The sequence below is a fragment of the Phascolarctos cinereus genome, unplaced genomic scaffold (genome assembly GCF_003287225.1).
Source record: "Phascolarctos cinereus isolate Bilbo 61053 unplaced genomic scaffold, phaCin_HiC Scaffold_2;HRSCAF=192, whole genome shotgun sequence".
NCBI lineage: Eukaryota > Metazoa > Chordata > Mammalia > Diprotodontia > Phascolarctidae > Phascolarctos > Phascolarctos cinereus.
In genome coordinates this window covers 314541608-314568003 of record NW_027555625.1, presented here as the reverse complement: position 1 = coordinate 314568003, position 26396 = coordinate 314541608, and the positions used below count along the sequence as shown (strand labels likewise).

The following is a 26396-nucleotide window of genomic DNA, read 5'->3' as shown; positions in this document are numbered from 1 at the left end:
CAATTTTGCTTTATTTTTTTTTCTTTTGCTGCCACAAGAAAGTTATTACTATTTTGCTATATTTGGAGCCTTTAGGTCAAAGAGGATAGACAATTTAGTACATTTTCTTGTATAATCTAAAAATTTTTTCAGAATGGTCAAACCAATTCACAACTCCATCAACAGTTTATTCATGCGCCTGTCTTCCCACAGTCATGCTACCCTTGACTGTTTCCATTTTAAAAATTAACTTTAGGGTCCATGTTAAAAAAAAATACAGTTTCACAAATGTTTTCTTTTTACATCACCTGCATTTCCCAGTGTATCCCTTTTTCCCTCTTCCCCTCCCAGATATATAGATATATATATAAAATATATATAAAATAAGAATAAGAGAATATAAATCATAAATAAATATATTATATATAATAAGAATAAGAGAGAAGAAAAAACAGTTTTGAAAACTAGCCAACATATCAAAAAAGTGTTCTACAGCCATAGTCCCAGGCCTTTGCAAGAACTGGGGAAAAGCCTCTTCTATCTCTTTGTAGGGCCAGGCTTGGTCATCACACTGTATTTCACGACATAATCGTCACAGTTTTTATGTCTAATTTTTTTTTTTTGCAGAAAAAGGTGAGGTGCAACCATTATGTGAAGCTTTAAAAAATTTATGCCAAGTATTACTTAAAAATAATTTATTACTAAACTGTCTTTGATGTAAGATTAGGATGCACAGAATACTTGTGAATATATGTTAAAATTGAATATTGACAATGCTCCTGTGCTGAGAATTCTAGGCTTCTGGTTCACAATGCTCAAGAGATAAATGCCCATCCATATGCCACTGGTGAATACATTGCTGCTTTGTTTACCTTTTAAGCAGCATGACGAACAGAATTATACCATGCAACAATTACTTGATGAAAGGCACAAACCAATTTTTGGACTCGGCGGGAGAGAGAGTGGAGAGAGAAACCGCACATGGCTCAATGATTACGGGGTGAAAATATGGTAATTTCAAATCTTCCAGGTTTTTTGTTGTTGTTGTCTTTCCATTTACACTGTTGTAGTAACTGTATATGCTGCTTTCCTGACTATGCCAACTCTGACTTTCATCAGGTCACATGTTGACTCTAATGCTTCCCTCTATTCCGCATGTTCATCATTTCTTACAAAGCAGTAATAGAGCATGTATTAAACATTTACTATGTGCTAGGCACTGTGCTATGTGTTGGGTTATAAACACAAGCAAGCAAAGCAGTCTCTGCCCTCAAAGAGCTTACACTTTAATGGGAGAAGACCACACATAAAGGGGAACTAGAAAGGTGGGATACTTATGTGGCAGCATGGCCTGGAAATCGATAGGAAATGACATGGAGGCCTAGTTCCAGAAACATAAGGTGAGAGCTCACCTATCAGAGTTTAGTGTGGTTTCGGTATCAGAGTCTAAGGTTCCAATGGGAGAGGGATGAGAAGGTTGAGGATGATAGCTGGGGTACAGGTGGCACTGTATGGAACATTCATTAATCACAATTTGTTCAGCCATTCCCCAATCAATGAGTATCTACTTTGTTTTCAGTTCTTTGCTACTGAAAAAAAAAGTGATGGTATAAATATCTGATTGTCTTTGAAGCCTTCCTTTCTGTCAGTGACTTCTTTGAGGAAGGCCCATCTTTTTAACCCCAGTATTTTTCCAGTGATAAATGGCTATGACTAATGAAGTACTACGATGTCTGAAAAACTAAAGTTGAAGATCACCCAAAGGAAAATAGATGGTATTAGAAGGATGCCACACAAGAGACTATATGTGACAAGTGGTATAAAGGATGTCATCAAAGAAATGTATGATCAGAAGAAAAAAAAAGATGGACCTATCACATAGTGGCAGTGTGGGACAACCAACAAATAGCCTGCCTGCTCCACTGGTATCCAAGTATTGTACAGAGTGTCAGGAAGGCCCCCCTCAGTTAAAGTATGGAGAGGATGGAGGAAGGTCACACAGGACAGACACACAGGGATGGGTTACCATCTGCATCATTGAAGGGAATACCCACATTACATAAACAATGGAATATTGGAATATAAGACAGAACTTCCTAATTGTGTCTTTTAGCATGACACCAATTGTCAGCACTGATATTGGTGATGCCATATTGTTTCCTACACCAGATTGGAGATTTAGATAGTATTTAAGTTTGTAACAGTTGTGGGGTTTTTTTTCCCTATAAAACAACTTGATTTGTTGCTAGCGATGTCTGTGTAAGACTTCAGGCATTCCCTTGGGGAATCAGTTCTACTGCTATCATTGTTGGGAACCCTAAATATATCAAACTTATTTTGATATCCTTTATTTATTAAATGGTCACCAGATTGATGTTAATGTAGTGAAATATTTGTAGGCTGATTTCAGAACTGAAATAAGATACTGTGAAATTAAAGCTTAATAAACATTACTATAAAAAAGAATTAAAAAAAAAAAGAGAACTTCCTAACAATTAGAGCTATCCTACTATAGCAAGGGCTGTCACCAGTGGAAGTATTCAAGCAAAAGCTTGATGACCATCTCTTCCGGATGTTGTAAAAAGGATTTTTATACTGGATGAAAGATCAGACTAGCCGATTTCTGAGGTTCCCTCCAACTCAGAGATTCTATGATTATTCTAAAAATAGGCTACAGACAATCCATTTTATCTCCCCCTACCTTGATGCTAGAGCTAACTGCTCTCTTCCAAGATGTGACAAAGCCTGTATGACTCCATAGGCTCCCAGGTTATACACTATGACCCATTTCCTCCAGAAAGTAGGAAATTTTATCTTTCTAGGTCTCCTCTAAAAACCGTTTTCACATATGCCCTAGTAAGAAATACAAAGTCAAGAGAGTAGATACCACCGACATTACTAAAAAATACCACTTAAGTCCTTTCAGAGACTAAAGGGACTACTCAAGTAGAGAAAATATCAACTTTATTGATAAGCAACTCCTGTCAGCACCTTTGGTAACAAAAGTGCACCATTAAGCACAGGCAGACCCCGAAGGTATTCTTCTAGGGTCTGCTCTGAATATTCTAATACATCATTCATATAATGTAAATTGCTATTGCTGCTGTTTGTTGTTCTTGATGAAGACTATGACATCAGGGAGATGATGCCATGACATGCAAGTCAATTGGATTTAAGCGAGGAAGGGCTGTGCAAAGTCACCAGCCTCATTTTCTCCTCCAGGGGCATCTGAGTTCAGTGGCCAGATACAGATCAGAACAACTGGAGATGGCCCAGGATGCAGTAGTGGACGTTGGCCTTTTTAAACTAAAGTTTTTAACAGGTCTCAGTTTGACTGAGGCAGCAGTCATTCAGTAATTAAGGCTTCTAAAAAATGAGGCACAGAATGGCCTCTTTTAAAAAAAATAGATCTGGGAGGTGAAGACACTCAGGGTTTCTGGCCAAAATAGAAAAAATTGTTATTTACATTCATTCAGAACCAATCTGGGCCTAAACAGTGACCAAGTAGAGCTTGGTCTAGGATTGAAATGATTTGGGGTTAAAGCTGGTCTTTTAAGAGAAAAAAAAAACAAAAAAAAATTTCAGAGATTAAAATTTACATTCCCTAGTGGAAATACTGCACTCTACAAACATTTGTTAATGCACTTCTTCAGTGCTTCATAGTGAGTGTAAGGGGGAAGGGAGCAGGGCAGAGTCACTCTCTTCACTGTATCATGCTACCTACCATCATGTCCTAAGCTTTCAATTCTACAGGCTAAACATCTCCAATCACATGGTATGTTCTCTAAGCCTTTCACTGTCCTAGTCACCTTTGTTGGGGTACCCTCCAGCTTATCAACAACCTTGCTAAAATGTGGTTCTTAGAACTGAACATCAGATTACAATGCTGCTATCATCTCAACTACCCTGACATCCACTGGAGTTTTCTTAGTCTATTACAGCAAAGCAGCTGATAAATTTTTGATTTGCTTTAATGACAATTTCATTTTTTCAAAGGGTATATGAAGCAAAGAAGGGGAACTACTGTTCTACACCTTATCCTGACCAATATAAAAGAAATGCTTGCTTCCTAAGAAATAATGAGAACCTTGAGAGGAAATGACCATTTCACCACTGAGCTATGATAAAGAAGGAAAAAGTTAAGAGTAGTTCAACATGCACCCTAGATATCAGGAAGCTGGATTTGAGTTAAGAAGAAAGGCTCTTATTGCCTAAGATTTTACAGAGAATTTGGCCTAAGGGGAAACAATCTAAAGAGACCAATGTGGAATTATGGAGAAATTACTTACTACCTTGGAATTTATGAAGAAACTTATGGTATGTGAATAATTATTACTGTACAATTAAAAAAAATAACATAAGGAATTGGGAGAAACAAGGGAAGACTCATATGAAGATACAGAGTAATGAAGGCAGGACAAAGCGAACAATATAACAATGATAATAACAACAACGTAAGCAATGCTGATGAAGTGTAAGGAACAATATTGGTCTTAGAGAACTGATAAGGAAACATATCTTCTTTCTCTCAGGAAAGAGGTGAGGACCAGAGATGTGAAATTCAATATGTACAGTGAGATACATTTGTTGTTGGCTGGCTTTGTGTCTAGCAAAGTGCCACAGTAGGCATTTACTAAATGCATGCTGATTGCTGGTAGACTATTTAAATGTTCTTCTTTGTTACAAGGAAGGGTTCAACGTGCATGTGTGTACTTGTATGTGTGTTTTAAAATTACTATCCTGAGCATATAATCCTAACTAAATAACCACAGCAACACTATGAATGTAATGTAATATTATTGGAGTGTAAGAAATGAAGATGAGGAATTTAGAGAAACATAGGAGGCCTTGAGTGAAATGATTCATGAAGTAAACAGACCTAGAAAAACAATATAATATGACCACAATAACATAAATGGAAAGAACAAAGCTGTGATTATATTGAACAATCTCGTCCCAGAAAAGAGATGCACCATTCTTCTTTCCTTGGAGAGGAAAGTGAGTAACTACAGATGTGGAATGTTTCAGACAGAGCCAGATAACTATTACTCATTTTGTTACAAGGGGAAGGCTCACTGGGCAATAGGGGAGAACACAGCCACAAATTACTGTGATGTAAAAACAAAAAGCATCAATAAAACTCTTTTAAAATTAGCAATTTTGGTCCTGTGCTATGAGTAAAGGAAATTCTCAATGAGGAAAGTCTCTTCATCAATGCAGATGACAACTGTTCTTCATCTTTTGGTGTTATAGAGTTGTCTGGGGCACTAACAGGTTAAGTGACTATTCCAGGGTAACAAATCAAATATCAATAACAAATCAATCAATCAATAAGCATTTAAGAGCCTACTAGGAAGAAGGCACTCTATTAGGTCCTAGAGTTTATACTGGGGAAAACATGTACAAACTGTAGATAAATAAATACAAAACATATACAAAGTAAACACAAGGGAGTTTTGGGGGGGCGAGGGGGAGGGGAAGAGAGAGAACACAAGCAGCTGAGATTTCATGTAGGAGGTGGCTCTTGAGGTGGGTGCTGAGATTCTGAAAGGCAGAAGGGAAGGACTGCATTCCAGGCCTAGAGGACAACTGGAGCAAAGGTTGTGGTTAGAAAAAGCAAGATGGCCAGTTTGACTGGGCGGTTTAAATATGAAAGGAAGTAATGAGTGCTATCTAGAAAGGCAGGCTTGAGCCCCACAGTGAAGAAATTTAAATATCAAAGTAAGGAGTTTCTAGCTTATTCTAGGGGCAATAAGGAGGTAGGAAGGAGGGGAGTGTGATATGGTCAGACCTGTCTGAGCATTTAAGCAGCTGGGTGGAGGACTGCAGAAGGAAGGGACAGGAGGCAAGGAAGCTAAGACTACTGTCATAGTGCTGGTGAGAGGTGATAAGGCCACAGTGTGGTAGCTACATTAGAAGGACACGGATGAGAAATATGGAGACAGAATCGACAAGAACTAGCAACTGATCAGACAGATAGGAGGGCTGAAGGAGAGAAGAGTTGAAGATGATTCCAAGGTTGCAAGCCTAGTTAACTGGAAGGATGGTGGTATCCTTAATGGAAATAGGGAAGTTCGGTGTTGAGGGGGGAAATAATGAGTTCTGTTTTGTATTAAGTTTCAGATGACTATGGGACATTCAGTAAGAAATTTACAAAGGGCATCTGGTGACACAGGAATACCGCTCAAAAGTGAGATGAGGTCTGGATATATGGATCTTGGATTTTGCACAGAGATGATCAATGAACCAAGAGCTGTTAATGAGATTACCAAGGAAAAAGATGGTGGTAGAGATACAAGAGAAGAGGAACCACCAAGGACAGAACCTGGGATACAATTACAGTTAAGGCTTAGGACATGGGATGATGCTGATCTAGCAAAGGCACAAAGAAGAAACAGTAATACAGTTAGGAGAAGGACCAAGAAAGAGTATTATCAAAACCCAGAGAGAAGAGTGTATACAGGAAGGGAAGGTGGGCAACAGTGTTACATGTGTTATAAGATTGGGCCTGGTGGTCTTAAGATCACTGTGATAGTCTCTCCTTAAGGGAGGCTGTAAGCTTACAGAACATACTCAGGGAAAAATATTTTTCAAAGGTTAGTACAGCTGTGTTTCTCAAATAATATTTTGTCTACCAGCAGTTTTTCTTCTGTATGTTATCACATCCTCAGCAGATGTTTCGGGAGTGTCTCACGGGGAGGGCTCTTTGAAGTTAGGATGGATTTTCTCTATATATCTTGTACCCTCAGAAAAATAAACTGAGTCAGTTTTCTGCTCCGCCTGGTCCCACTTCATGTCTTATTTCACGCCTCCCTGTTCAGTGTACTATCTGGTTGCGGGCAACAAATGGCGCGTCGAACAGTGACGAAGAGTCAGAGAGAGGACGGTTCCCTTGAACGCTCTGGAGGAAAAGAAACCCTCGCTGGCTACTACGCCAGGAAACAACGTCCTTAAGGGGCTGGACGCTGCGGTGCTAAGGTAAAGGGAACGAAGGAAAAAAAATCACCAGGCTTACGTGGGAGATTATAAATTACAAGAAATTGATTAGAAAATTTAGAAACGGGCTTAGAGCATAAGAAATAGTGTCACTTTGGAAAGGCCCACATACATACTTTCGGTCTTAAGAGGCGCCTTTAAGATCAAAAGTATGGGTCAGGGACAAAGTGGAAAAAGAGATAGAGATTATTAACTAAGATTACTAAAGAAAATAGTGAAAGAAAGAGGTTTAGTTATTCCAAACAGTCAGCTACGGAATTTTTAGAAAGTGTAGAAAAATGCTGCCCATGGTTTCCACAAGAAGGCACAATTGATTCAGAGAAATGGGAGATTGCAGGCAAGCAACTACTAGTAGCTGAGAAAGTGATTCGGGCAGATAAGGGGGCAGGAACAGATGAGGAAGAAGAAATGCATAAGGCCTTTGAGGAACAGTTGAGCATAGTTAAAAAGGACTGGGAAGATGTGCATTCTGTTAAACAACAGAGACATGTGCATTCCCCTGAGCAACACAAAGATGTACATTTACCTTCAGTTAAAAAACTGCCTGGGAGAAAATTTAAATGCAAGGGCATGTTAGAAAAGGAGATACAAAGGCCAGAAAGCAGAGGGGAAGAAGTGCCCATGGACTTAAAATTAGCTAGGCAAATAAGTTTGCATGTAGGAGAGAGGAGTATGTATAGCAAGCTTAAGGAAGGTATAATTTATTTGCACAGTGTGATTAGAGGTTTTGAAAGTAAAAAGGTTTTGAAACTTTTTGAGAATTGTTAGGAAAAAGTTCTCTTTCTTTTTTGCATTCTAAAGCCCTGGCCAAAGCTTTGGGTGTAAGATTGAAAGATTATGTTGAAAAATATTCTCTTCCTTTCTCTCCAATTCGAACCCTGGCCAGGTTGGGGTGGGGGAGAAAGAAGGAGAAGATGAGGAGTTTTCCTCTTCAATTCAAAAAGAAAAGTTTTTAAGTACTGGAACACAATCTAAAAGATAATTTAGTTCATTCACATTAGCAACATGCTTGTTTCAAATTTTAAAAATCTAGTATCGTTACAAATTGGTAAACTTTTGTATTGTTTTGTGTTACATCAAACAATTTTCAATAATTTAGATGTTATTAAAATGTGAATTAAAAAGACTGAAAGACAGTGGGAAAGCTGTGTAAAAGCCAGCTAAATTATTTTATCAAGTCCGGTTAATCTTGCTTTGTAATGTTTTATAACTGTCAATTAGAAAGTGAGGTATTTCTATTTTTACCTGTAATTAAAGAACAGCTCATAGTTAAAACAATTTGACTATCACTTATGAAAATTACCAGATCGTTAATTAAGTTATTTGAAGTTACTGTTTTAATGTTAAAACCTAGAATTTTTAATTACTTATGAGTGAAAAGGAGGGGCACAAGGTAATTCCGTCTACTTCGAAAATTTGCCAGGGCTCCTGGAAATTATCTTTTGTGGGCAAGGTCATCTGCCCTGGGGAAAAAAAAAGAGAGAGAGAGAGAGAGGGAGGGAGAGAGAGAGAGAGGGAGGGAGGGAGGGAGGGAGGGAGAGAGAGAGAGAGAGAGAGAGAGAGAGAGAGAGAGAGAGAGAGAGGGAGAGAGAGAGAGAGAGAGAGAGAGAGAGGGAGGAGGGAGGGAGAGGGAGAGGAGGAGGAGGGAGGAGAGAAGAGAGAGAGAGAGGGAGGGAGGGAGAGAGAGAGAACTTGTTAGGATTATGCAGTACCTAAACAATTAATTTAGCTTGCTGAGAAGCTGCAACTATATGAAATGATTTCTAATAATTGGCTTTTTTACCAGAAAAAGTTTAAATTTGAGAAAGAAAGATGTTAAGTGAAATCTCATGTATGTGACTCATGGTAAATCTTTGTTACTTATTACAACTCCACGAGAGTAAAATTAACTATATCTGGCTTTAAGCCATGGTTAGTGAAAGACTTAGGACTATAACTAATTTTGCTTTGAGTTTTAATTTGGGTATAGTCATCTCTATTAAATTAGTATTTGAAGTTTTCCTATTAAGGAATGCTTTCTACCATGTGCAAAAATTTTGTTCATAACACTATTAAACCTGTTGGGCAAAAATATTCCCAGACAAAAATAATTTATTATATGGATGATAAACTTAGTGAACTTTCCTTATTAATGTGTGAGCTTTAACAAGCTCTTCAGTCTCAAAGATTTATAATTACTCCTGATAAGGCACAAAAGAAACCACCCTTTGCTTACTTTAGACATATTGTTTCACAGTCTACAATTAGACCCCCAAACTATTACAAAATAGGCAAGATTCTTTAAAAACTTTTTTTTTGGTTTGTTTTTAGGCAATTGGGGTTAAGTGACTTGCCCAGGGTCACACAGCTAGTAAGTGTCAAGTGTTTGGTATGAGGACAGATTTGAACTCAGGTACTCCTGACTCCAGGGCCGGTGCTCTATCCACTGCACCACCTAGCTGCCCCGAAAACTCTTAAAGATATTAATTAACTTTAGCCTGCCTCGTAGATCACCACTAATCAATTATTTTAAGATGAATTTAAACTAAGTAGAATAATAGATAGCTGAAACTCAATTAATTCCCTTTAATTTGTGGGGGCAAGATATTTTACATCTAAGGGGAGCTGTTAGTTTGGGTGAAACAGTGGCTTTTGACAAAAAGGAAGCTTTTTACAGTAAAGCAATTAGTTGAGCAAGACTTTTAAAAGGACATACAGAATTCTTTACAAATCCTTGGAATTCACCTGTTTTTGTTATTAAAATGAAGTCAGTGAAATAGAGGATGCTTCATGACCTCTGAGCTATTAATGAAGTCTCCCTTCACCCATTATGAATTCTGTTTCCTAGCCTTTGATAGTTATTGATTTAAAAGACTGCTTTTTTACTATTAAACCATAAGAAGCTGACAAATGTTGTTTTGCTTTTACAATACCCAGTGTTAATGCAGAACACCCTGCAACCAGGTTTCAATAGAAAGTCCTTCCTCAAGGCATGAAAAACAGCCCTACAATGTGTCAAAATTTTGTTAATAAAGCTATACAACCAATTAGGAAAAAATTTCTCAATGCAAAAATAATACACTATATAGTGACATACTTTGTAGCTGTTCCACTGAAAACTCACACATTTATTTCCTCAGCCTCAATTAGCTTTACAAGAATATGGGCTTATTATAGCCCAAGAAAAAGTTTAAGAAAAATCTCCATTTTCCTACCTAGGTCATATTGTCACTGAAACAACAGTGAAGCACTTAATGAATTTTCAAAAACTTTTAGAGGATACTAATTAGTTTTGACCAACATTCCAAATTACTACAGAACAACTGGCTAATTTCTTTTTTACATTTAGAGGAGATCCTAATCTAAATTCCCCTAAAACATTAACTCCTGAAGCAAAAAAGGAGCTTTATTTAGTCAAACAGAAAAATTCCTGAAGCTCAACTTACCCATATTTTTTAAATGAAGAGGTACCAGATGCTATTCTTAGTACTCCAGTGTCCCCTACAATTTTTAACTTACAGGAAATTTACTTTCTGTTATTAATTAACCTTATAATAAAAGGCAAATAGACACTCTTGTTTCCTCTTAAAGAATTGGCAAATTGCTATTACTATTTTTTCTGGTCATATTGATATTGATAATTACTTACCATTTCTTAAGATATTAACCTTTTTTACTAATTATTCATAGGTATTTCAAAAAGATTGTTAGATTTAACCCCATTCCTTCAGCACCCATGACATTCATCGATGGGTTAAGTACAGGTATAGCAAGATATTATGAGCCTATTAATGTTGTTTCTGATAACAAGTAATCTGTTTATGTCTCTCAGAATATAGAGACTGCAAAGTTAAAATATATTACTAATACACAATTATATACTGAAAGCAATGCCATTATTGATTCTTAACTACAATGCTGCCACTTAACTTTTATTAAGCTTTTATTGAGCCTTTTATTAACTATATTCTGCCAATACAACAACCTTAACTGTAGAGAAGAAAACATTTTGTGACTATTTTTGAATAAACTCCTACAGTATTAGAAACATAGTATAAAGAATAATGATTATTTTTTAATTAACAGCCTGTTTCAAATGTATCAAGAGGCTTTTCTCCCAAACATATTTGACAATTGGATGTAACCTATATGCCTTCTTTTGAAAAGCTTTCTTATACTCATGTTATAATGGATACTTTTTCTTTCATTTTTGCCACTTTACAAACAAGTGGTACAATTAAATATGTGATCAATCATATTTTACAAGCCTTCACAGTTATGAGTGTACTTAAACGAATCAAAACAGATAATGCTCCTGAGGAGCTTCCATTAGCAAAACATTTTCTTCCTTTTATGCTTTTTATAACATTTCTCTGATCACAAACATTTTATATAATTAAAAACAAAGATATTAAAATTATTCTTTTCAAAAAAAAAAAGGGGGGAATCTGGGCTACTACCCCTCATTGATAATTGGTTATTAATTTTTGACAATTGGCTATTAATTTTTATAATTGGCTATTAATTTTCTAAATATTAACAAAGATGAGTACATTCCAGCCTAAAAACATCCAGAGGCCCGGATCCATTACTAACAAGGGGACGAGGGTGTGCTTACATATTTTTTCAGAAAACTTTGATAAACCTGTCCGGATACTGGAAAAAGATGTCAGAGCGTGTATAACAACTCACAGCTTGAATACAGAGTATGAGAATTTGGGGAAAGTGCAGAAGGAGCCAATCTACAGTGACAAGTCGCCTTCCTACATGAGGTCCAGTGAAAGTTCCCTCTCATCAAGTGATAAAAGACTCCTGAACTTGTATTTTTAGTAATAGTAGCTTTACTTTCTGCTCAAGTGTGTAATGTACAGAGTGCTCAGCACTGGACTTATTTTTCCTTTTCCACCCTGGATGCAACCTCTCACATATATGGACAAATTGGGACTATACATACACTAATAACACCTGTATATTCGGAAGACAAGAAGATCCCTATCTCCAGGATAAAGTCAAGATTACAATTACCCTCAGATCTCTAGCATCCAGGACACCTATATGTTTTTCAAAATTTAGCAACAATATTGAATCCTGTTTTTTCCTTGTTACATCAGTTTTTAATACCAGTTTGTCTCATGGATATGTAACTTTTATTCAATCTAATACTACTTTTGAATAGTATGTTACTTGTGTCAATTGTATATTGACAATGATGACTATATTGCATTTTTGGTAGAACAATCATTTGCTATTTTCCCTACCAACGTTTTACATGAATAGTTTCAGAATTCTGGTGAACATGTTCTTCAAATTATTACTTCCTCCTTAAGTCAATCAAAACAATTTATTTGTCTCCTTATTATTGGTTTAATCATTGTTGCTTCTTTTATTGTATCTACTGCTGTTTCATCTATTATGCTACAATCTGAAATCTAAACTACATAATTTGTATATAACTTAGCAAGAAATATGTTTAGTACTTAATGCACAAGAAGCTATTGATACATTGTATAAAGTCAATTTATTAGAACAATCAGTATTGTATTTAGCAGATAAGTTAGAACCCTTGAAAACAAGGTTGCTATTGCAATGTGATTACAGATATTCATATATTTACATTATCCTGCTACCCTATGATGCTTCAGATCCTAATATCTCATGAGACAAGACAAGTGCCTGCCTATTGGGGGCCTGGCACAATTCTAAATACCACCCAGGAGATTGCAGACAGTCATTCCAAGGGGGCCAACCCAAAAAATCTGGCTGTAGAGATCTTAGAAAAATTAAGTCAGAAAAATTAAGAATTAAGTAAGAAAAATTTAAGAATTTACCTGCCTTGTTACTTCATGCATTTTCTTGGGCAGTGTTATTATCCCCTGTATTGTTACCTTAATTAAATCAAGGATCACAGTGTTGGGAACAGATGTTCACCACCTCAAGCTGCTTGCTAATTCGTAAAGGGCCGATCTTAAGAGTCTGATATGGGTTTAAGATCCAGGGCAGAGTTTGACCTCTACCCAGGCTTTTACCCAAAAGGGCTCAATGATTAAGAGGCACGGCTCTCCAATCTCTCCCTGTTAGAAGGTTCCTGAGACATTCCTTCTCACTCTTTGAACCTTAGATTTACATATTCACTCCTCTATACAGGTGCCAGGAAAAAGCCTTGGAATTTACAACTCTATTTAGGAACTCTGATAAGGAGGAAATGTATGTTATCACATCCTCAGCAGATGTTTCAGGAGTGTCTCATGGGGAGGGCTCTTTGAAGTTAGGATGGATTTTCTCTATATATCCTGTACCCTCAGAAAAGTAAACTAAGTCAGTCTTCTGCTCCGCCTGGTCCCACTTCATGTCTTATTTCACGCCTCTCTGTTCGGTGTGCTATCTGGTTGTAGGCGACATTCTTCCTGGTAACAAACCCCCAAAATATTTCGCCTTGACCCCTGCTATGCAAATCTGCCAGCTCTTGTGAGGGGCACCCAAAATCATAGTATAAGAACCCCACTCTCAGAAGAGCACCTCCTTCCTGCTAAATGAACCTGAGTCTGCTTCCCAACACAGTGCCATCCTTACATGAATTTCTCTCTCTTTCAGTTTATTTCAGGGTCCCCATTTCCTCTTCCCTTCTTCCCTACTGCTTGCAAAAAGCTTTGCATTGAACTGATTCTCACTGTTTCACATGTTATTCTCAACACTCAAATTCATTAAAGGATTGTTTTCCCCAATGTCTTCCATTGGCCCACGGGGTCTTTCCTCAAAAGGATTTTTTTTTTTTGGTGAGGCACTCGGGCTTAAGTGACTTGCCCAGAGTCACACAGTTAGTCAGTTTTTTTATGTGTCTGAGGCTGGATTTGAACTCAGGTCTTCCTGACTCCAGGGCTAGTGCTCTATCCATTGCGTTACCTAGCTGCCCCATGGGGACTTTCCTTACACAAAAACTGGGCATCCAGACGAGGATTTAATCTATTGACAGCCACATTTACACTGAGGGAGTATGGCACTGTGATCCCAGCTACAGAAAGCAAGAGTCAATAGGGGGAGCTCTACCTCCTCCCAGGAAATGCTGGAGGGCTATAACAAAACAGAAGTCAAGGAGGAAGACTGAAAAAAGGCCACTGAATTTTTTTTGATTTAGAAATTTTTGGTGCCTTTGGAGAGGGCAATTTCAGTTGAGTGACCAGTTCAGACTGATAGATGGAAAGGGGTTGAAAAGAAGTGAAAGGAGAAGAATAAGAGGAGGCAGAGCTTTTTCTAGTAGTTTGGCTTAAGAGGGAAGTGGAAGGGGCAGCTAGGTGGCACAGTAGATAAAGCTCCAGCCTTAGAGTCAGGAGGACCTGAGTTCAAATCTGGCCTCAGACACTTGACACTTCCCAGCTGTGTGACCCTGGGCAAGTCACTTAACTCTGATTGCCCCACCAAAAAATAAATGAATAAAAGGGAAGAGGAATATAGGATGATAGCTTGAGGAGATAGTACGGTTTAGGAAAGGTTTTTTAAAGATGAGGAAGCTAGGGCATGCTTGTAAGCGGCAAGAAAGAAATCAATAGATAGGAAGAGACTGAAGATCAGATAGAAAGAGAATGACTGAAATGATGATTGTGGGGGCAATCTACTGAAGAAGTATCAAGGGGATGGGGTCAGGGATCCAAGTAGAGATTGGCCTTGGTGAGGAAAGGGACCATTTTTTTCATCAGAAAATAAAGATTATCAAACAGAGGCAGGACATGAACCCAGAGGTCTTTCAAATTTTAAAGCTGACAGTCTATCTATTACTCCATGCTGCTTTTTAGCAACAAAATCATATATAGCATTTAAACAACAAATATGAGGTGTCATTACCACAAATATGAGGTGCCATTACCACATTACCACAGTGATCAGGATAAAAAGGAATATAATTTTGCCCTTGGAAAGAATGGTCTTGCTTGCCCAAGTCTAGACCCATTCATTTGATAGGGTCACCACAGTATTTCCCAAGAAATCTGACTTTTCATCAATGAGACAGAAGGATAGAACTACACCTGATATTCAAACCAGGCAAATACAACTAATGCTTCTTGGAGAAGTTAATTTTTTAAAAATCAATAAAAGGGAAAGAATACTGAATCTGAAGTTAAAAGATCCTAAGTGTTCAAACTTCCATCCTGTTACTAACTAACTGTAGGATCTTAGGCAAGTCACATAATTTCATAGAGTCTGTTTCCCCACATGTAAATTGAGGATGTTGAACTAGATGATCCCTAAGGTCTCTTCTAGATTTAAATGCCATGATTCTAATCACCACCATAAAGGTTCCAACTTTAGTGTCAGTTTGAGAAGTCAGGTTGACAAATAATTCCACTAAGTCCAGCTCTTTCCCATGGTAGGACAGGTATTGTAAGAAATGTGAAGGAACCAACTCAAGATTCTTTCGCCTGATTTCTTTCCAAGTCACCTGACTATAAAAGTGATGACATGCTGCTACAAGGTGATGGCAATCTAGAATCTTCATGGGATATAATCTAATGCACCATCTTTGGCTTCAAAGGTGACCTGAAAAGTTAGAAAACTCGAGAGGCCCAAGAACTAAAGTCTCTCCATCTCCCAGGGTACTCTTCCTAGGATAAGGATGTTCATGGAAACCTAACCATGTACAAGAAACAAGGCTGAAGTCTCTCAAGATGTCAGAGCCAGAAGGGGGACTTAGAGACTATATACAGCCCAATCTACTTCACACAACTACCACCCTCCATCTTTTTTTGTTTTTAAGTGAGAAAACTGATGCGCAGAGAAGGCAAATGCTTTGTTTGTCAAGACTACATAGCCCACTGCCTTCTCAATGAAGGGGGAGGGGAGAGAAGGGTAAGAAATCGGAACTCAAAATTTTAAAAAATGTTAAAAATTGTCTTTATATGTGACGAGGGAGGGAAAAAGTAAAATGTTAAATAAAAAAGACTACCGGGGCAGCTAGGTGGCACAGTGGATACAGCACCAGTCCTGAAGTCAGGAAGACATGAGTTCAAATCCGGCCTCAGACCAAACACTTGACACTTACTAGCTATGTGACCCTGGGCAAGTCACTTGACCCCAACTGCCTTAAAAAACAACAACAACAATAAAAAAGACTATAAAGCCCATGTAAAATTAAAAAGTGAGTGCTCTCCATATCCTAATAGAGAGGTGATAGACTCGGCATGCAGACTTAGACTTTTTTTGGACTCGGCCAATGCAGGAATTTGTGTTGCTTGACTGTACATAATTGTAGCAGGGGTTTTGTTTTTCTTGCTTTCTCAATGAGGGGTGAGGGGGAAGATGGGAAGAAAAGAATGTAGACCTGAAGATAAATCAAAATCGAATTAAAAAAAATTAAAATAAAGCACAAAAAATGAAAATGTGTTTACCCCTGCCCAACCTAATACTCTTATCCCAGATTGGAGGATGTGTATAAACTAACTTCTACCAAAGGAAATTAGGTACCTTAAAATGAAATATTAATTCATATTTATCATAATGTCTCAGTTACAAAGAATCTGAAAGATCCAATCTCTCACCTCCTGAAGAAATCCCCTTTATGCAATTTGTATAACATTCAACAAATCCTCTGCTTGAATATTTCCAGTAGTAGGAAGATCACCTTATAAGATAACCCATTCGATTATAAAATCTCATAGAATATAAAAGCTAGAAAGGTATCTCAAGAAACCATCTAATCCTGCCTTCTCCTTTTATAGATGAAGAAACTAAGGTTAAAAAGATGTAACGTGCCCAAAGTCATAAGCTAAAGCTAGTATTAAGAAATCAGATTGGATTGCCGATCTATGGGTCTTTCTATCAAACCAAACCCACCTCTTGCCAAAAGCTAACCTTTCCTTTCCTTTTCTATACAAAAATCACATCTCAGCATTTTGATGTCTCTTACTGCCTAGGGAAGGGAACTTGATTCGGGACCAGTCTGAACCCCTGGGACAGCCAAGGGCTATATAAAATGATGACATGAGACTAGAAGCCCCCAAAGCTTCCTTCCAGCTCTACATATCCCTCTTTGGTTGGAAAGAATTGCTTTTTTTCCACTCTATCTGCTTTCCAAATCCCTACACTAAACCTGTTTCTTGGGGGGAAAGCAGCTAAAATTACCATCTTCCTTCTCAAGAGCATACCAACACTTGCCTCTCCATACTAGTCTCTTTTGCTTGCTACCAAGAGCCCAAAAAAATCAGCCTCACATCAGGCTAGCAAAAGGCACAAAAGGCTTTGGGAACAGGTCACAAGCAGTTAATGAGAGCAATTACCTAATCAAGTAAAGCCCCCAGAGAATGGAGTCACAAATGAACGAGAGCAAAAATACACTTAGCAAGGAGACTTTATGGGGCAAAAGGAATCATTGAGAAAAAACCAAAACCACCACAACAAAAAATTGACCATCAGAAATTTTGGAAATGTTATCTTTATTCTAAACCACTATCTGTTATACAGAGACAAAGAAAATTACTTTAAAATAGTTGGGAGAGGGGCAGCTAGGTGGCGCAGTAGATAAAGCTCCGGCCTTGGAGTCAGGAGGATTTGAGTTCAAGTTCAGCCTCAGACACTTGACACTTACTAGCTGTGTGACCCTGGGCAAGTCACTTAACTCCAACTGCTTCACCAAACCCGCCCCCCCAAAACCGAAACAAAACAAAAAAATAAAATAGTTGGGAGAGGAGGGAGGAGAAGGAGAATAGAGGAAAGATCACCTAGACAACAAGTTTGAACAGCCCTGAGGGAAACTAAGTAGCTATAAGTTACTACCTGATAGGCAACACAAAAGATCAAAAGTGCTTTGCAGAAGCACAAGAAAAATATAACACAGTGAAGGGTCTCCTTTACATAGAGAATGCAGAAGAGGATAGACTAGAAGGAGCTGTTTGCAGAGGATGTGTAACTGGAGTAAGACTGGAATGCAGCACAGAATTCCCAACTGAAATCACAGGATCCTTTTTAACAGCAGAGCTCAAAGGGACCTCAGAGATGTTACCTAATCAATCATTTAATATAATAGAGATGAAAACTGAAGCCCAAAGGGATGGAATGACTTGCCCGAGGTCATACTACTGGTTAGTGGCACAGCCAGGGCTCATTCTACTATCCCATGATCCTACTGGAGTCTCCCAAGGAAGAGAAAGGCAGCTGAACCTCCTAGTCCAGAAACAGGGCCCATAAAATAAGCTCAGCTGGGCTTCCAGATCTCTCCTGCTGGATGGATGGGAAATCTCCTGACTCTCCAGAATAATGATTTTGAAGCAGGCTTAGAATTCAAATACAGCCCTTCATTTGTACATATATGTGTTTTTTAAAAGACTTACTGGCTGCATTTAGCAAGACCCTGAATTCCAAAGGTCTTTCAAATTTATATTTGTCTCATTAAGCACAGACAGTGTAGGAAGGAAGTGTTAACAATGTAGAGAAGGAAGTAATAAAGATTAACAGAATAATGTGAGAGACATAGTAAATGAGATCAGGTAAGGAATCATGGTGAACACTGAGAAGTAACTGAAAAGTTAACAACCTCATGCATTGAAATGAACATGTAAATAGTTACTAAGCAAGTTTAACTGGTTAATATTTAACATTAAGTTTTAAATAAACATTTAATAATAAAAGACTACAGGAAAAGAGAGGAGTCCCAAGTGTCCCTGGTCCACATCTGGAAAAAAGTAGTTTAAGCAAATGGTTCATGGATCAAAGTGGATTTGTTGATGGGTGGCTTGCATCATTCAAAAGAAGCCAAATGGCTCTAGGTTCATCTAGTGCCTTTCCCACCCTCCTGGATTGAAACTCAGAAAGGAAAGCACTGTCACCATGACCATCTGCACTATCCTGCCTGTTAGTTAAATGCCAGATCAAAGGAAAACTTTGGCTAAGGTTGTAAAAGAGAAACCAGGTGAAGGAGGAAAGCAAGTAGCAACTTAATGTTATTTCCATCCTTCCTGGCTACCTTGAGTATCCTCTATAAAGGGTCTGAAGATAAGATAAAAAAGTTTGGCTGCGAAAGGAGAAACCATCACCTGTCCAAGTATTTCATGTTTATGCACACAGAAAAGAATGAGGCAATCGGTTATGTGTTCCTGAAGATCGGTGGTGCCTGCAGAATAGAGTACTAGGCTGAGGACAGACTTAGGGAGTATGTATACAGTGACACAACCAGCAATTAGCATGTCAGGGGGAAAAAAAGCTAAACTTATTCAAAACCACAAGGTCAATAAGAGTGAAAAGGAATCATGGGGAAAGCAACCTTTAACGTGCAGCCCCTACACAGTATCATGAACTATCAGAACTGGAAGGGATCATAGCAAAATCACTACCTCCACTTCACCCCTCTCCCATTTACAAATGGAGAAACTGAGGTCCAATGATAGGAAGAGACTTGTCCAAAGTGTTGTGGCTAATTTGTTGTGGGGTCAAGGCTGGTCCACCTGAACAATGCCCTTTTAATACAGCCACAGTTATTATTAGCATGTGGCATAAGGTTCCCAGGGCTGATGACACACAGATGCTTTTTGGCTATGGACAGATAGTAAGATGCCTTTTCTTTGTGATGTTGAGCATCAGTATAGTAGCTCCTTAATTCAAAAGGTAACTTGAGGTCTTTCAGTCATTCATGTAGGACCAAAACTAAACACTAAAGACAGGGTGACCAGATACACCTGAGAGGGGAGAAATTCTTTAAATTGAGTGTCAAAGAGATGGCAAAAAAAAAATCACCATATAAAAATTTCCCAAGTTTACCAAAATGCTACCACCAATGGTAGCTGTCCTCACTAAATACTGATGCATGCTCCTTCCTCTTGTTTCACTGTCAGCTAGTTTAACTCTTGGTCCTGAAACGTTATAGTAATGACTCAAGCCCAGGTTAACAAGGCATTTGGAAAACCAAGAGGAATGTGTGAAATTACAGTTAGCCCTGGTGCAACAGTGAATAAGGCAGCACAGAAACATTCTTTCTCAGGAAACACCTATCCTAACACAGATGTGGTTGATGGCAGCCCATCCCAGAAAGGGAGAGATAAAAACCAAACAACATGAAAAGGACAGATAAGAATCAAACAAAAGGTGGAGGGCAATATGTGCATGGGGGAGGGCAGGGGGGAAGAGGAGTTAAAAAAAAACTTGGAAGAACTTTTAGACATGCACTTATAATCTTAACTTTTCAAAACAGCCAGTTCCCACAACCATGAGGCTACACAGTCACTGGCTTAGTTCCTGTTTGGTTGTCTTATAATCAAGTCTTACCACAGGAGCCTAGAAACTGAAAGGCAAGTTTCATCTTACTAGGCTGTGAAATCTGTGTGTCAGGGGTGGAGTCCTTCTCCCCTCTTAGAAACTGAGTCATCTGCCAATTCCAGTCAATCTGTGACCACAATTTGCATATTATACACATCTCTTCTAACAAGTTAGTTTTCCAGCTTTCACTATTGAACCTAACATGAAATCTCCCTCACAATATCCTTTAAATTGTCTTATAATTTAGCTGCTAAAAAGTTCAAGTGACTATGTGAAAAACACATGAACAGAGTGGGCCTTTTCTTCTAGGAATGTGCTTGCATCATAATATGCACAGTATTCCCTCATCTAATCCCCAATACTGAATCACTGCGGGAAGTTTCTTTTGCTAATTTACTCTTCCTTAAAAAACCAAAAAAAAAACCCCAACCCCCCCTCCACCTCTGAAAAGAGTATTCTATCACTGACCAAACACTGTCAATACTGCTTTTCTGAAAGTCTTCACCAAAGCAGGAACTGGTCTAATTTCCTGTTACTATCTTATTCCACAGATTTCCTAGATGTACAATAAAATAAATAAATAAAAGATGAAGGGAATGAGGGTGGAAATGGGTTTCTACTCACTCATTTTCTATTATCACCTGTCAATCAATTAATCAAATGATCAATAAACATCGGTTAAGTACCTGCTATATGCAAAGTTCTGTTCAAACAATCTCTTTCAATTAAGAAGTATCTAACATTTCTTACCTACATAAGACAATCTATGAAATAATCCCTGAGGTACCTAAATTCCTTTCTAAGCAATTGTTCCTCATTAAATGGAAAGGTTTAGTCATCTGTCCATTAACAGAGAGGATAAGCCCACAACAACCTCTGGAGAAGAGAAAACCAACACCCAGGGACGCTTTTCTTTGGAGAGTGACAAATGTCACTTACTTGCTATAGGTAAATGTACATGGGGGTGAAATTAACACTTATCCCTCCAGAAGTCCCTGATGAATGAGACTTACCATAGACTAAGCAATTGTTATTTCAACAGCTTCTGGGAAGTGAATGTATGTGTGAGGGTGGAGTGTTACTGTTCTCTTCCCGTTTAGTAAAAGCAGCTCACATTTATACAGCACTTTACAAACTATAAAGCACTTATCTCACATTATTCTTGTGATAAATTAAATGGTTGGAAGCATTTTCACCCATTTTATAGATGAGGAAACAGACTCCTGGAGAAATGGCTTACAGATTATAGGATTCAGTGCTGGGACAGAGCTTAGGGATCTACTAGGAAAACTGCTCTGGATCTTATTTGCAACCATTTCCCATGAGTCAACCCTCAGTTCTCTTCTTTCTTACTCTCTTTCCCTGGTCAATTTCACTCACTGCCACAGCTTTAAAACAGATGACTCCCAAATCTATACCTTATCGATTCCATTAGAATGTGAACTCCTTGGGGATAGTTTCCTTTGTACTTGTATCTCCCACACTTGTCAGCTGATTGAGTTAATTCTGACATCTCAGTCTATCTTTGTACATAGATATAATGCCTAGAGAACATTTCTACCTGGGAGTCCCACTGGCACCTCCTATTCAACGGATCCAGAATCAGGTTTATTATCTTTCCCCCTACACCTATTCTCTCTTCTGACTTTATTGTTTCTGTCTGTAACACAGCCATTTATTCCTCCATGTCACTATGAGAGACAGCCAGACCACCTAGTGCAGCAGATAGAATGCTGAGACTCAGGAAGACTTGAGTTCTAATTTGAGCTCACATACTGTGTGGCTCTAGGCATGCCACTTAACCTCTGTTTGCCTCAGTTTCCTCAACTGTAAAATGGGGATAATAATAACACCTACCTCACAGATCTCTTGTGAGGATCAAAGGAGATAATATTTGTAAGTTAGGAAAATACCTGACACATAGCAGGAACTTAATAAATGATTGTTTCCTTCCATGTTCATAACTTAGGATTGAAAGATGACAGAAGAATCAATTACCAAAGCCTGTCAATTCTACTTGTGCTGAATCTCTGGCATTAAATCCCCACTCTTTTCCCACTGCCACTAACCTAGTACAGATACGCATTACCACTTACCTGGACTACTGCAACAGTCTCTATTCATTCCCTTCACTAGCCCATGCATTATATTGAACCCAAAATCTTATGCAAAGATCTGGACATGTAATACCTTTGCACAAAAATCTTGGGCAGCTAGGTGGAGCAATGGATAGAGCACCGGCTCTGCAGTCAGAAGGACTTGAGTTCAAATCTGGCCTCAGACACTTGACACTTACTAGCTGTGTGACCCTGGACAAGTCACTTAACTCCAATTGCCTAGCCAAAAAGGAAAAAGAAAAGAAAAATCTTTGGTGGCTTCCTGCTGTTCAGTGAATAAAGTTCAAAATTCTACCTAGTCGTCAGGGCCCTCAACAATATGACACTCCAGTCTTCTCTCATGTTACTCTCCATGTACTCTATGATCCGAGCCAAACTGGACTTCTCCATTCCCTGAACATGCCCTGTGCTCTCCTCCCTCCATGCCTTGATTACTCTACTACTCCCCATACCTGAAACATCCTCCCTCCTCTCCCTTTTGCTTTTAAATTTCTGCCCTACTCAAAGACCACTTTCTCTATGAAGCTGAATGTGACCCCTCCTCCTTCCAACTTGCATGTAACAGAGTTTTAAAACTCCAATGCACTTTTCATGTAGTACTGCATCCTGTGTCTGTGTCTTATCTGTTTGCTGTTTCTTAGTTGTGCCCAGATCTTCATGACCCCATTTGGGGTTTTCTTGGCAAAGATACTGGAGTGGTTTGTCATTTCCTTCTCCAGCTCATGTGACATAGGAGGAAAATGAGGCACTTAACTGAGGGATAAGTGAATTGCCCAGGGTTACCCAGCTAGTAAGTGTCTGAGGCCAGATTTGAATTATGGAAGATGAGTCTTCCTGACTCCAGGCCTAACACTCTATCCACTGCGCCACCTAGCTGCCCTATTTTATCCACTTACTCTTTGAAGTCAGATACTGTCTTTTCTACACTTTGTATCTCTCTCAATTCCAGGACCATACTCTGTAACAGTTGTCACTTTTAATAAAGGTTTGCTGAAACAGTGAATGAACTGTGTAAACATCAGAGCTGAAAGGAACCTTAGAAACTGCCTCATTTAACAGAGGCCCAAAGAGAGGAAGGGACTCTTCCAAAGTTCAGTTAAGTGGTAGAAGTGAAATTAAAATCCAGATCTTCTAACTCTAAATTAAAGGCTTTTCACCACAACATCCCACTACGTCTCTAGAACATAGAACAACAATCACAAATCCAATTCTGGTGAGCAAGGTTTGCCTATCATCTATATCCTGGTGTTTCATGGAGAAATCCTAGATTTGGAATCAGAAGATCCAAGGTTTTCACACTCACTAGTTTTGGGCAATTCATTTCATTTCTCAGTGCCTTAAAATATCACAGGATTTACAGTTGAAAAGGACCTTCAAGACCTATGTTTGAAATCTGCCTCCTAAGCTCACCAGCTGTGTGACCATGCGCCTCAGTTCTTTATCTGTAAAATGAGGATACTACTGGGGGCAGCTAGGTGGCACAGTAGATAGAGCACCAGTCCTAGAGTCAGGAGGACCTGAGTTCAAATGCGACCTCAGACCAAACACTTGACGCTTACTGTGTGACCCTGAACAAGTCACTTGACCCCAATTGCCTTAAAAAAAATCAGGATACTACTGGTAGCTCCTATTTCACAGCCCTGATAAGAATCAAAAGAGATAATTCATGAAAAGCATTTTGCAAATCCTAAAAGATTCTACGTAAATGTCAGCTACTTAATCCAACCTACTCATTTTATAGGGGAAGAAACAAGAGTTCCAGAGAGGTTGCCATCCTTGGTTTCCTCCTCCCTGAAATGCGAATAATGCTTCTGTGAACGGTAAAGTGCTCTATAACAATGAAGTTGGCCTTGGAGAAAAGACTTGGTTTCTTGGAGTTAGGAAGACTGGCTTCCAGCACTGAGTTGCATACTTCCCAGTAGCATGAAGCTGTGCCTCCCTGTGCTTCCATAAAACTAAGCTGTAAAAACAGTAGCCTGTTCGCATTAGTGGAATAAGTTTCCTCATCAGTAACCTATATACTAATAATGTATGTATGTGTGTGTGTGTATGTATGTGTGTGTGTATATATATATATATATATATATATGTTTATAGGAACACTGGCTTCCTTTAAGTCCCTATTAAAATCCCACTTACTGAAAGCCTTCCCCAATCCCTGTTAATACCAGTGTTTTACCTCTATTAATTATTTCCTATTTCCTTGTATAGAACTTGCTTTGTATATATGTTTGCATGTTGTGTTCCCCCATTAGATTGTAAGCTCCTTGAGGGTAGGGACTGTCTTTTGCCTCTTTCTGCATCCCCAGCACTTAGTGCTGGCACATCGTGGGTAGTTAATGAATATTTACTTAGTTGAATATATGTATATTTACAGGTACACATACAACTCCGTATACTCCCTATACCCATCTCTTCATTCATTCTTCTCCAGCACTTCTCCAGATTTTCAAGGAGATAAGTAATATAAACTTATATTACATTACATTCCACTTAACACTACTTAGCACCTACTGTGTGCATTAAGCCTCTTTCTCGACAGTCCATCTGCATCTAACACCGTTGGAGCCACAGGATCCCAGGACATGGAGCTGGAAGGCGTCACCTAGTCTAACCGGTCCATTTTACGGAGGAAAAAACTGAGGCCCAGAGAGGAGACATGACTTAGGATCCTAGAGACCATTCAGTCTAACACCTTCATTTTACAGATGAGGAAACTGAGGCCCAGGGAGGGTGCGCGACTTGGCCAAGGTCACAAAGGGATCAAGTGGGAAGTACTTAGGATTCGAACTCAGGTCCACTCCCTTCGCGTCAGGTGCCAAAGCCCGGCGCCCTGGGCCCTGCCCCGAGGGGCTTGGGACGAGCCGCCCCCAGGAGGCCGAGGGGCCGCACAGGGGGTCCGGCTTCTGGCTGCCCCGGGAGCGTCGGAGGTAGCGCCTCCGCTCAGGCCTCGGCCCCGGGGAAGAGGCATCTCGGGCCGGCTGGGTGGGCGAGAGGGGCACGGGGGCCAGGCCCGGGACGGAGGCGCGGGGAGACCCGGCCGCAGCTCCGGCCCCACCCCCGGCCTTGGGGGTCCCCCCCCGCAGACACCCCGCTCTTGCCCCAGCTCCGGCTTCTCCTTCACTCACCATCGCCACCGCCATCTTGGATCCACGTGTCGCCGCCGCCGACGTCAGCGGAAGTGGCGCCTCCAGTCTGACGGAGTTTAAGCCCGGCCACACGGGTGTCCGTGCTGGGCCGCCTCTGGGCTCCGGGCCCCAATGACCGGAAAGGCAGAGGCGCGGATTCCGGGACTCGACGGAGGACTACGGTGTCGCCGATTTGCCGTAGGAGGGGAAGCTGTAACTCTGGGCGCCATCTTGACTCCTGGCAAGGACCTCCTTAGTTAGCTAGCCTCGGTTGGCTACCCTGCGCCATCTTGATTCCTGGCAACCGCCGTCTTTATTCTCTTATTTTACAACTAGGTTTCTGCGCCATCTTGACTCCTGGCAAGGACTTCTTTAGTTAGTTACTCACTGTTAGCCACCCTGCGCCATTTTGATTCCTGGCAGGAGGAAGCGTTGCCTGGGCGGCTTCGAGCCGGATTTTCTCAGTCTGGGGCAGAAGAGTCCTTGACTTTGAGTGCGGGAGTAAACGTCGCCGAGCCCACGGAGTCGTTACCGTCACCAGAGGAGTCCTTTGCTGTTCTAGGGCAGAGAGCCTCAGTTTTCCTTATCTCGAAAATGGACCTCCGGATCGCACAAGTTCGTCGTCACGGTGGATTGTAATACGAAACAGGAGAGAAAAGGATTAGAAAAAGACAATCCTGAGGAATTAGATTTTAGGATTTACATCTGGAAAGATAATCAGGAACACGGGATGAAATTTATATATCGAAAAACGTTTGTTAAGTGACTTGCTCAAGATCATAAAGCAATACTGATAACTAGGATTTATGTAGCCATTTACAGATATTATCGCATTTATCCTCACAATAACCCTGTAAACTAGGGGCCATTTTACAGCTGAGGAAACTGAGGCATTTAGAGTCTAGGTGATTTACCCAGTGTCACACAGCTTGTAAGCATTTGAACTCAAGTCTCTTTGACTGAA

General features: G+C 39.5%; 1 protein-coding gene and 1 long non-coding RNA gene across 2 annotated transcripts in view; one reads left to right on the top strand and one right to left on the bottom strand.

The window, feature by feature from the left end:
- Window positions 1-25601, bottom strand: part of TM9SF4 (transmembrane 9 superfamily member 4) — a 68840-nt gene extending 43239 nt beyond the window's left edge. Inside the window, 1 exon segment of the mRNA XM_020990722.2 lies at window positions 25433-25601. Within this exon segment, the coding sequence (XP_020846381.1) occupies window positions 25433-25447 (15 nt within the window). The 5' untranslated portion in view covers window positions 25448-25601.
- Window positions 6656-13680, top strand: LOC110211425 (uncharacterized). Its single transcript, XR_002325391.2, has 2 exons — window positions 6656-6957; window positions 10645-13680. It is a non-coding gene; the product is annotated as an uncharacterized LOC110211425 (long non-coding RNA).
- Window positions 25602-26396: the final 795 nt, after the last annotated feature.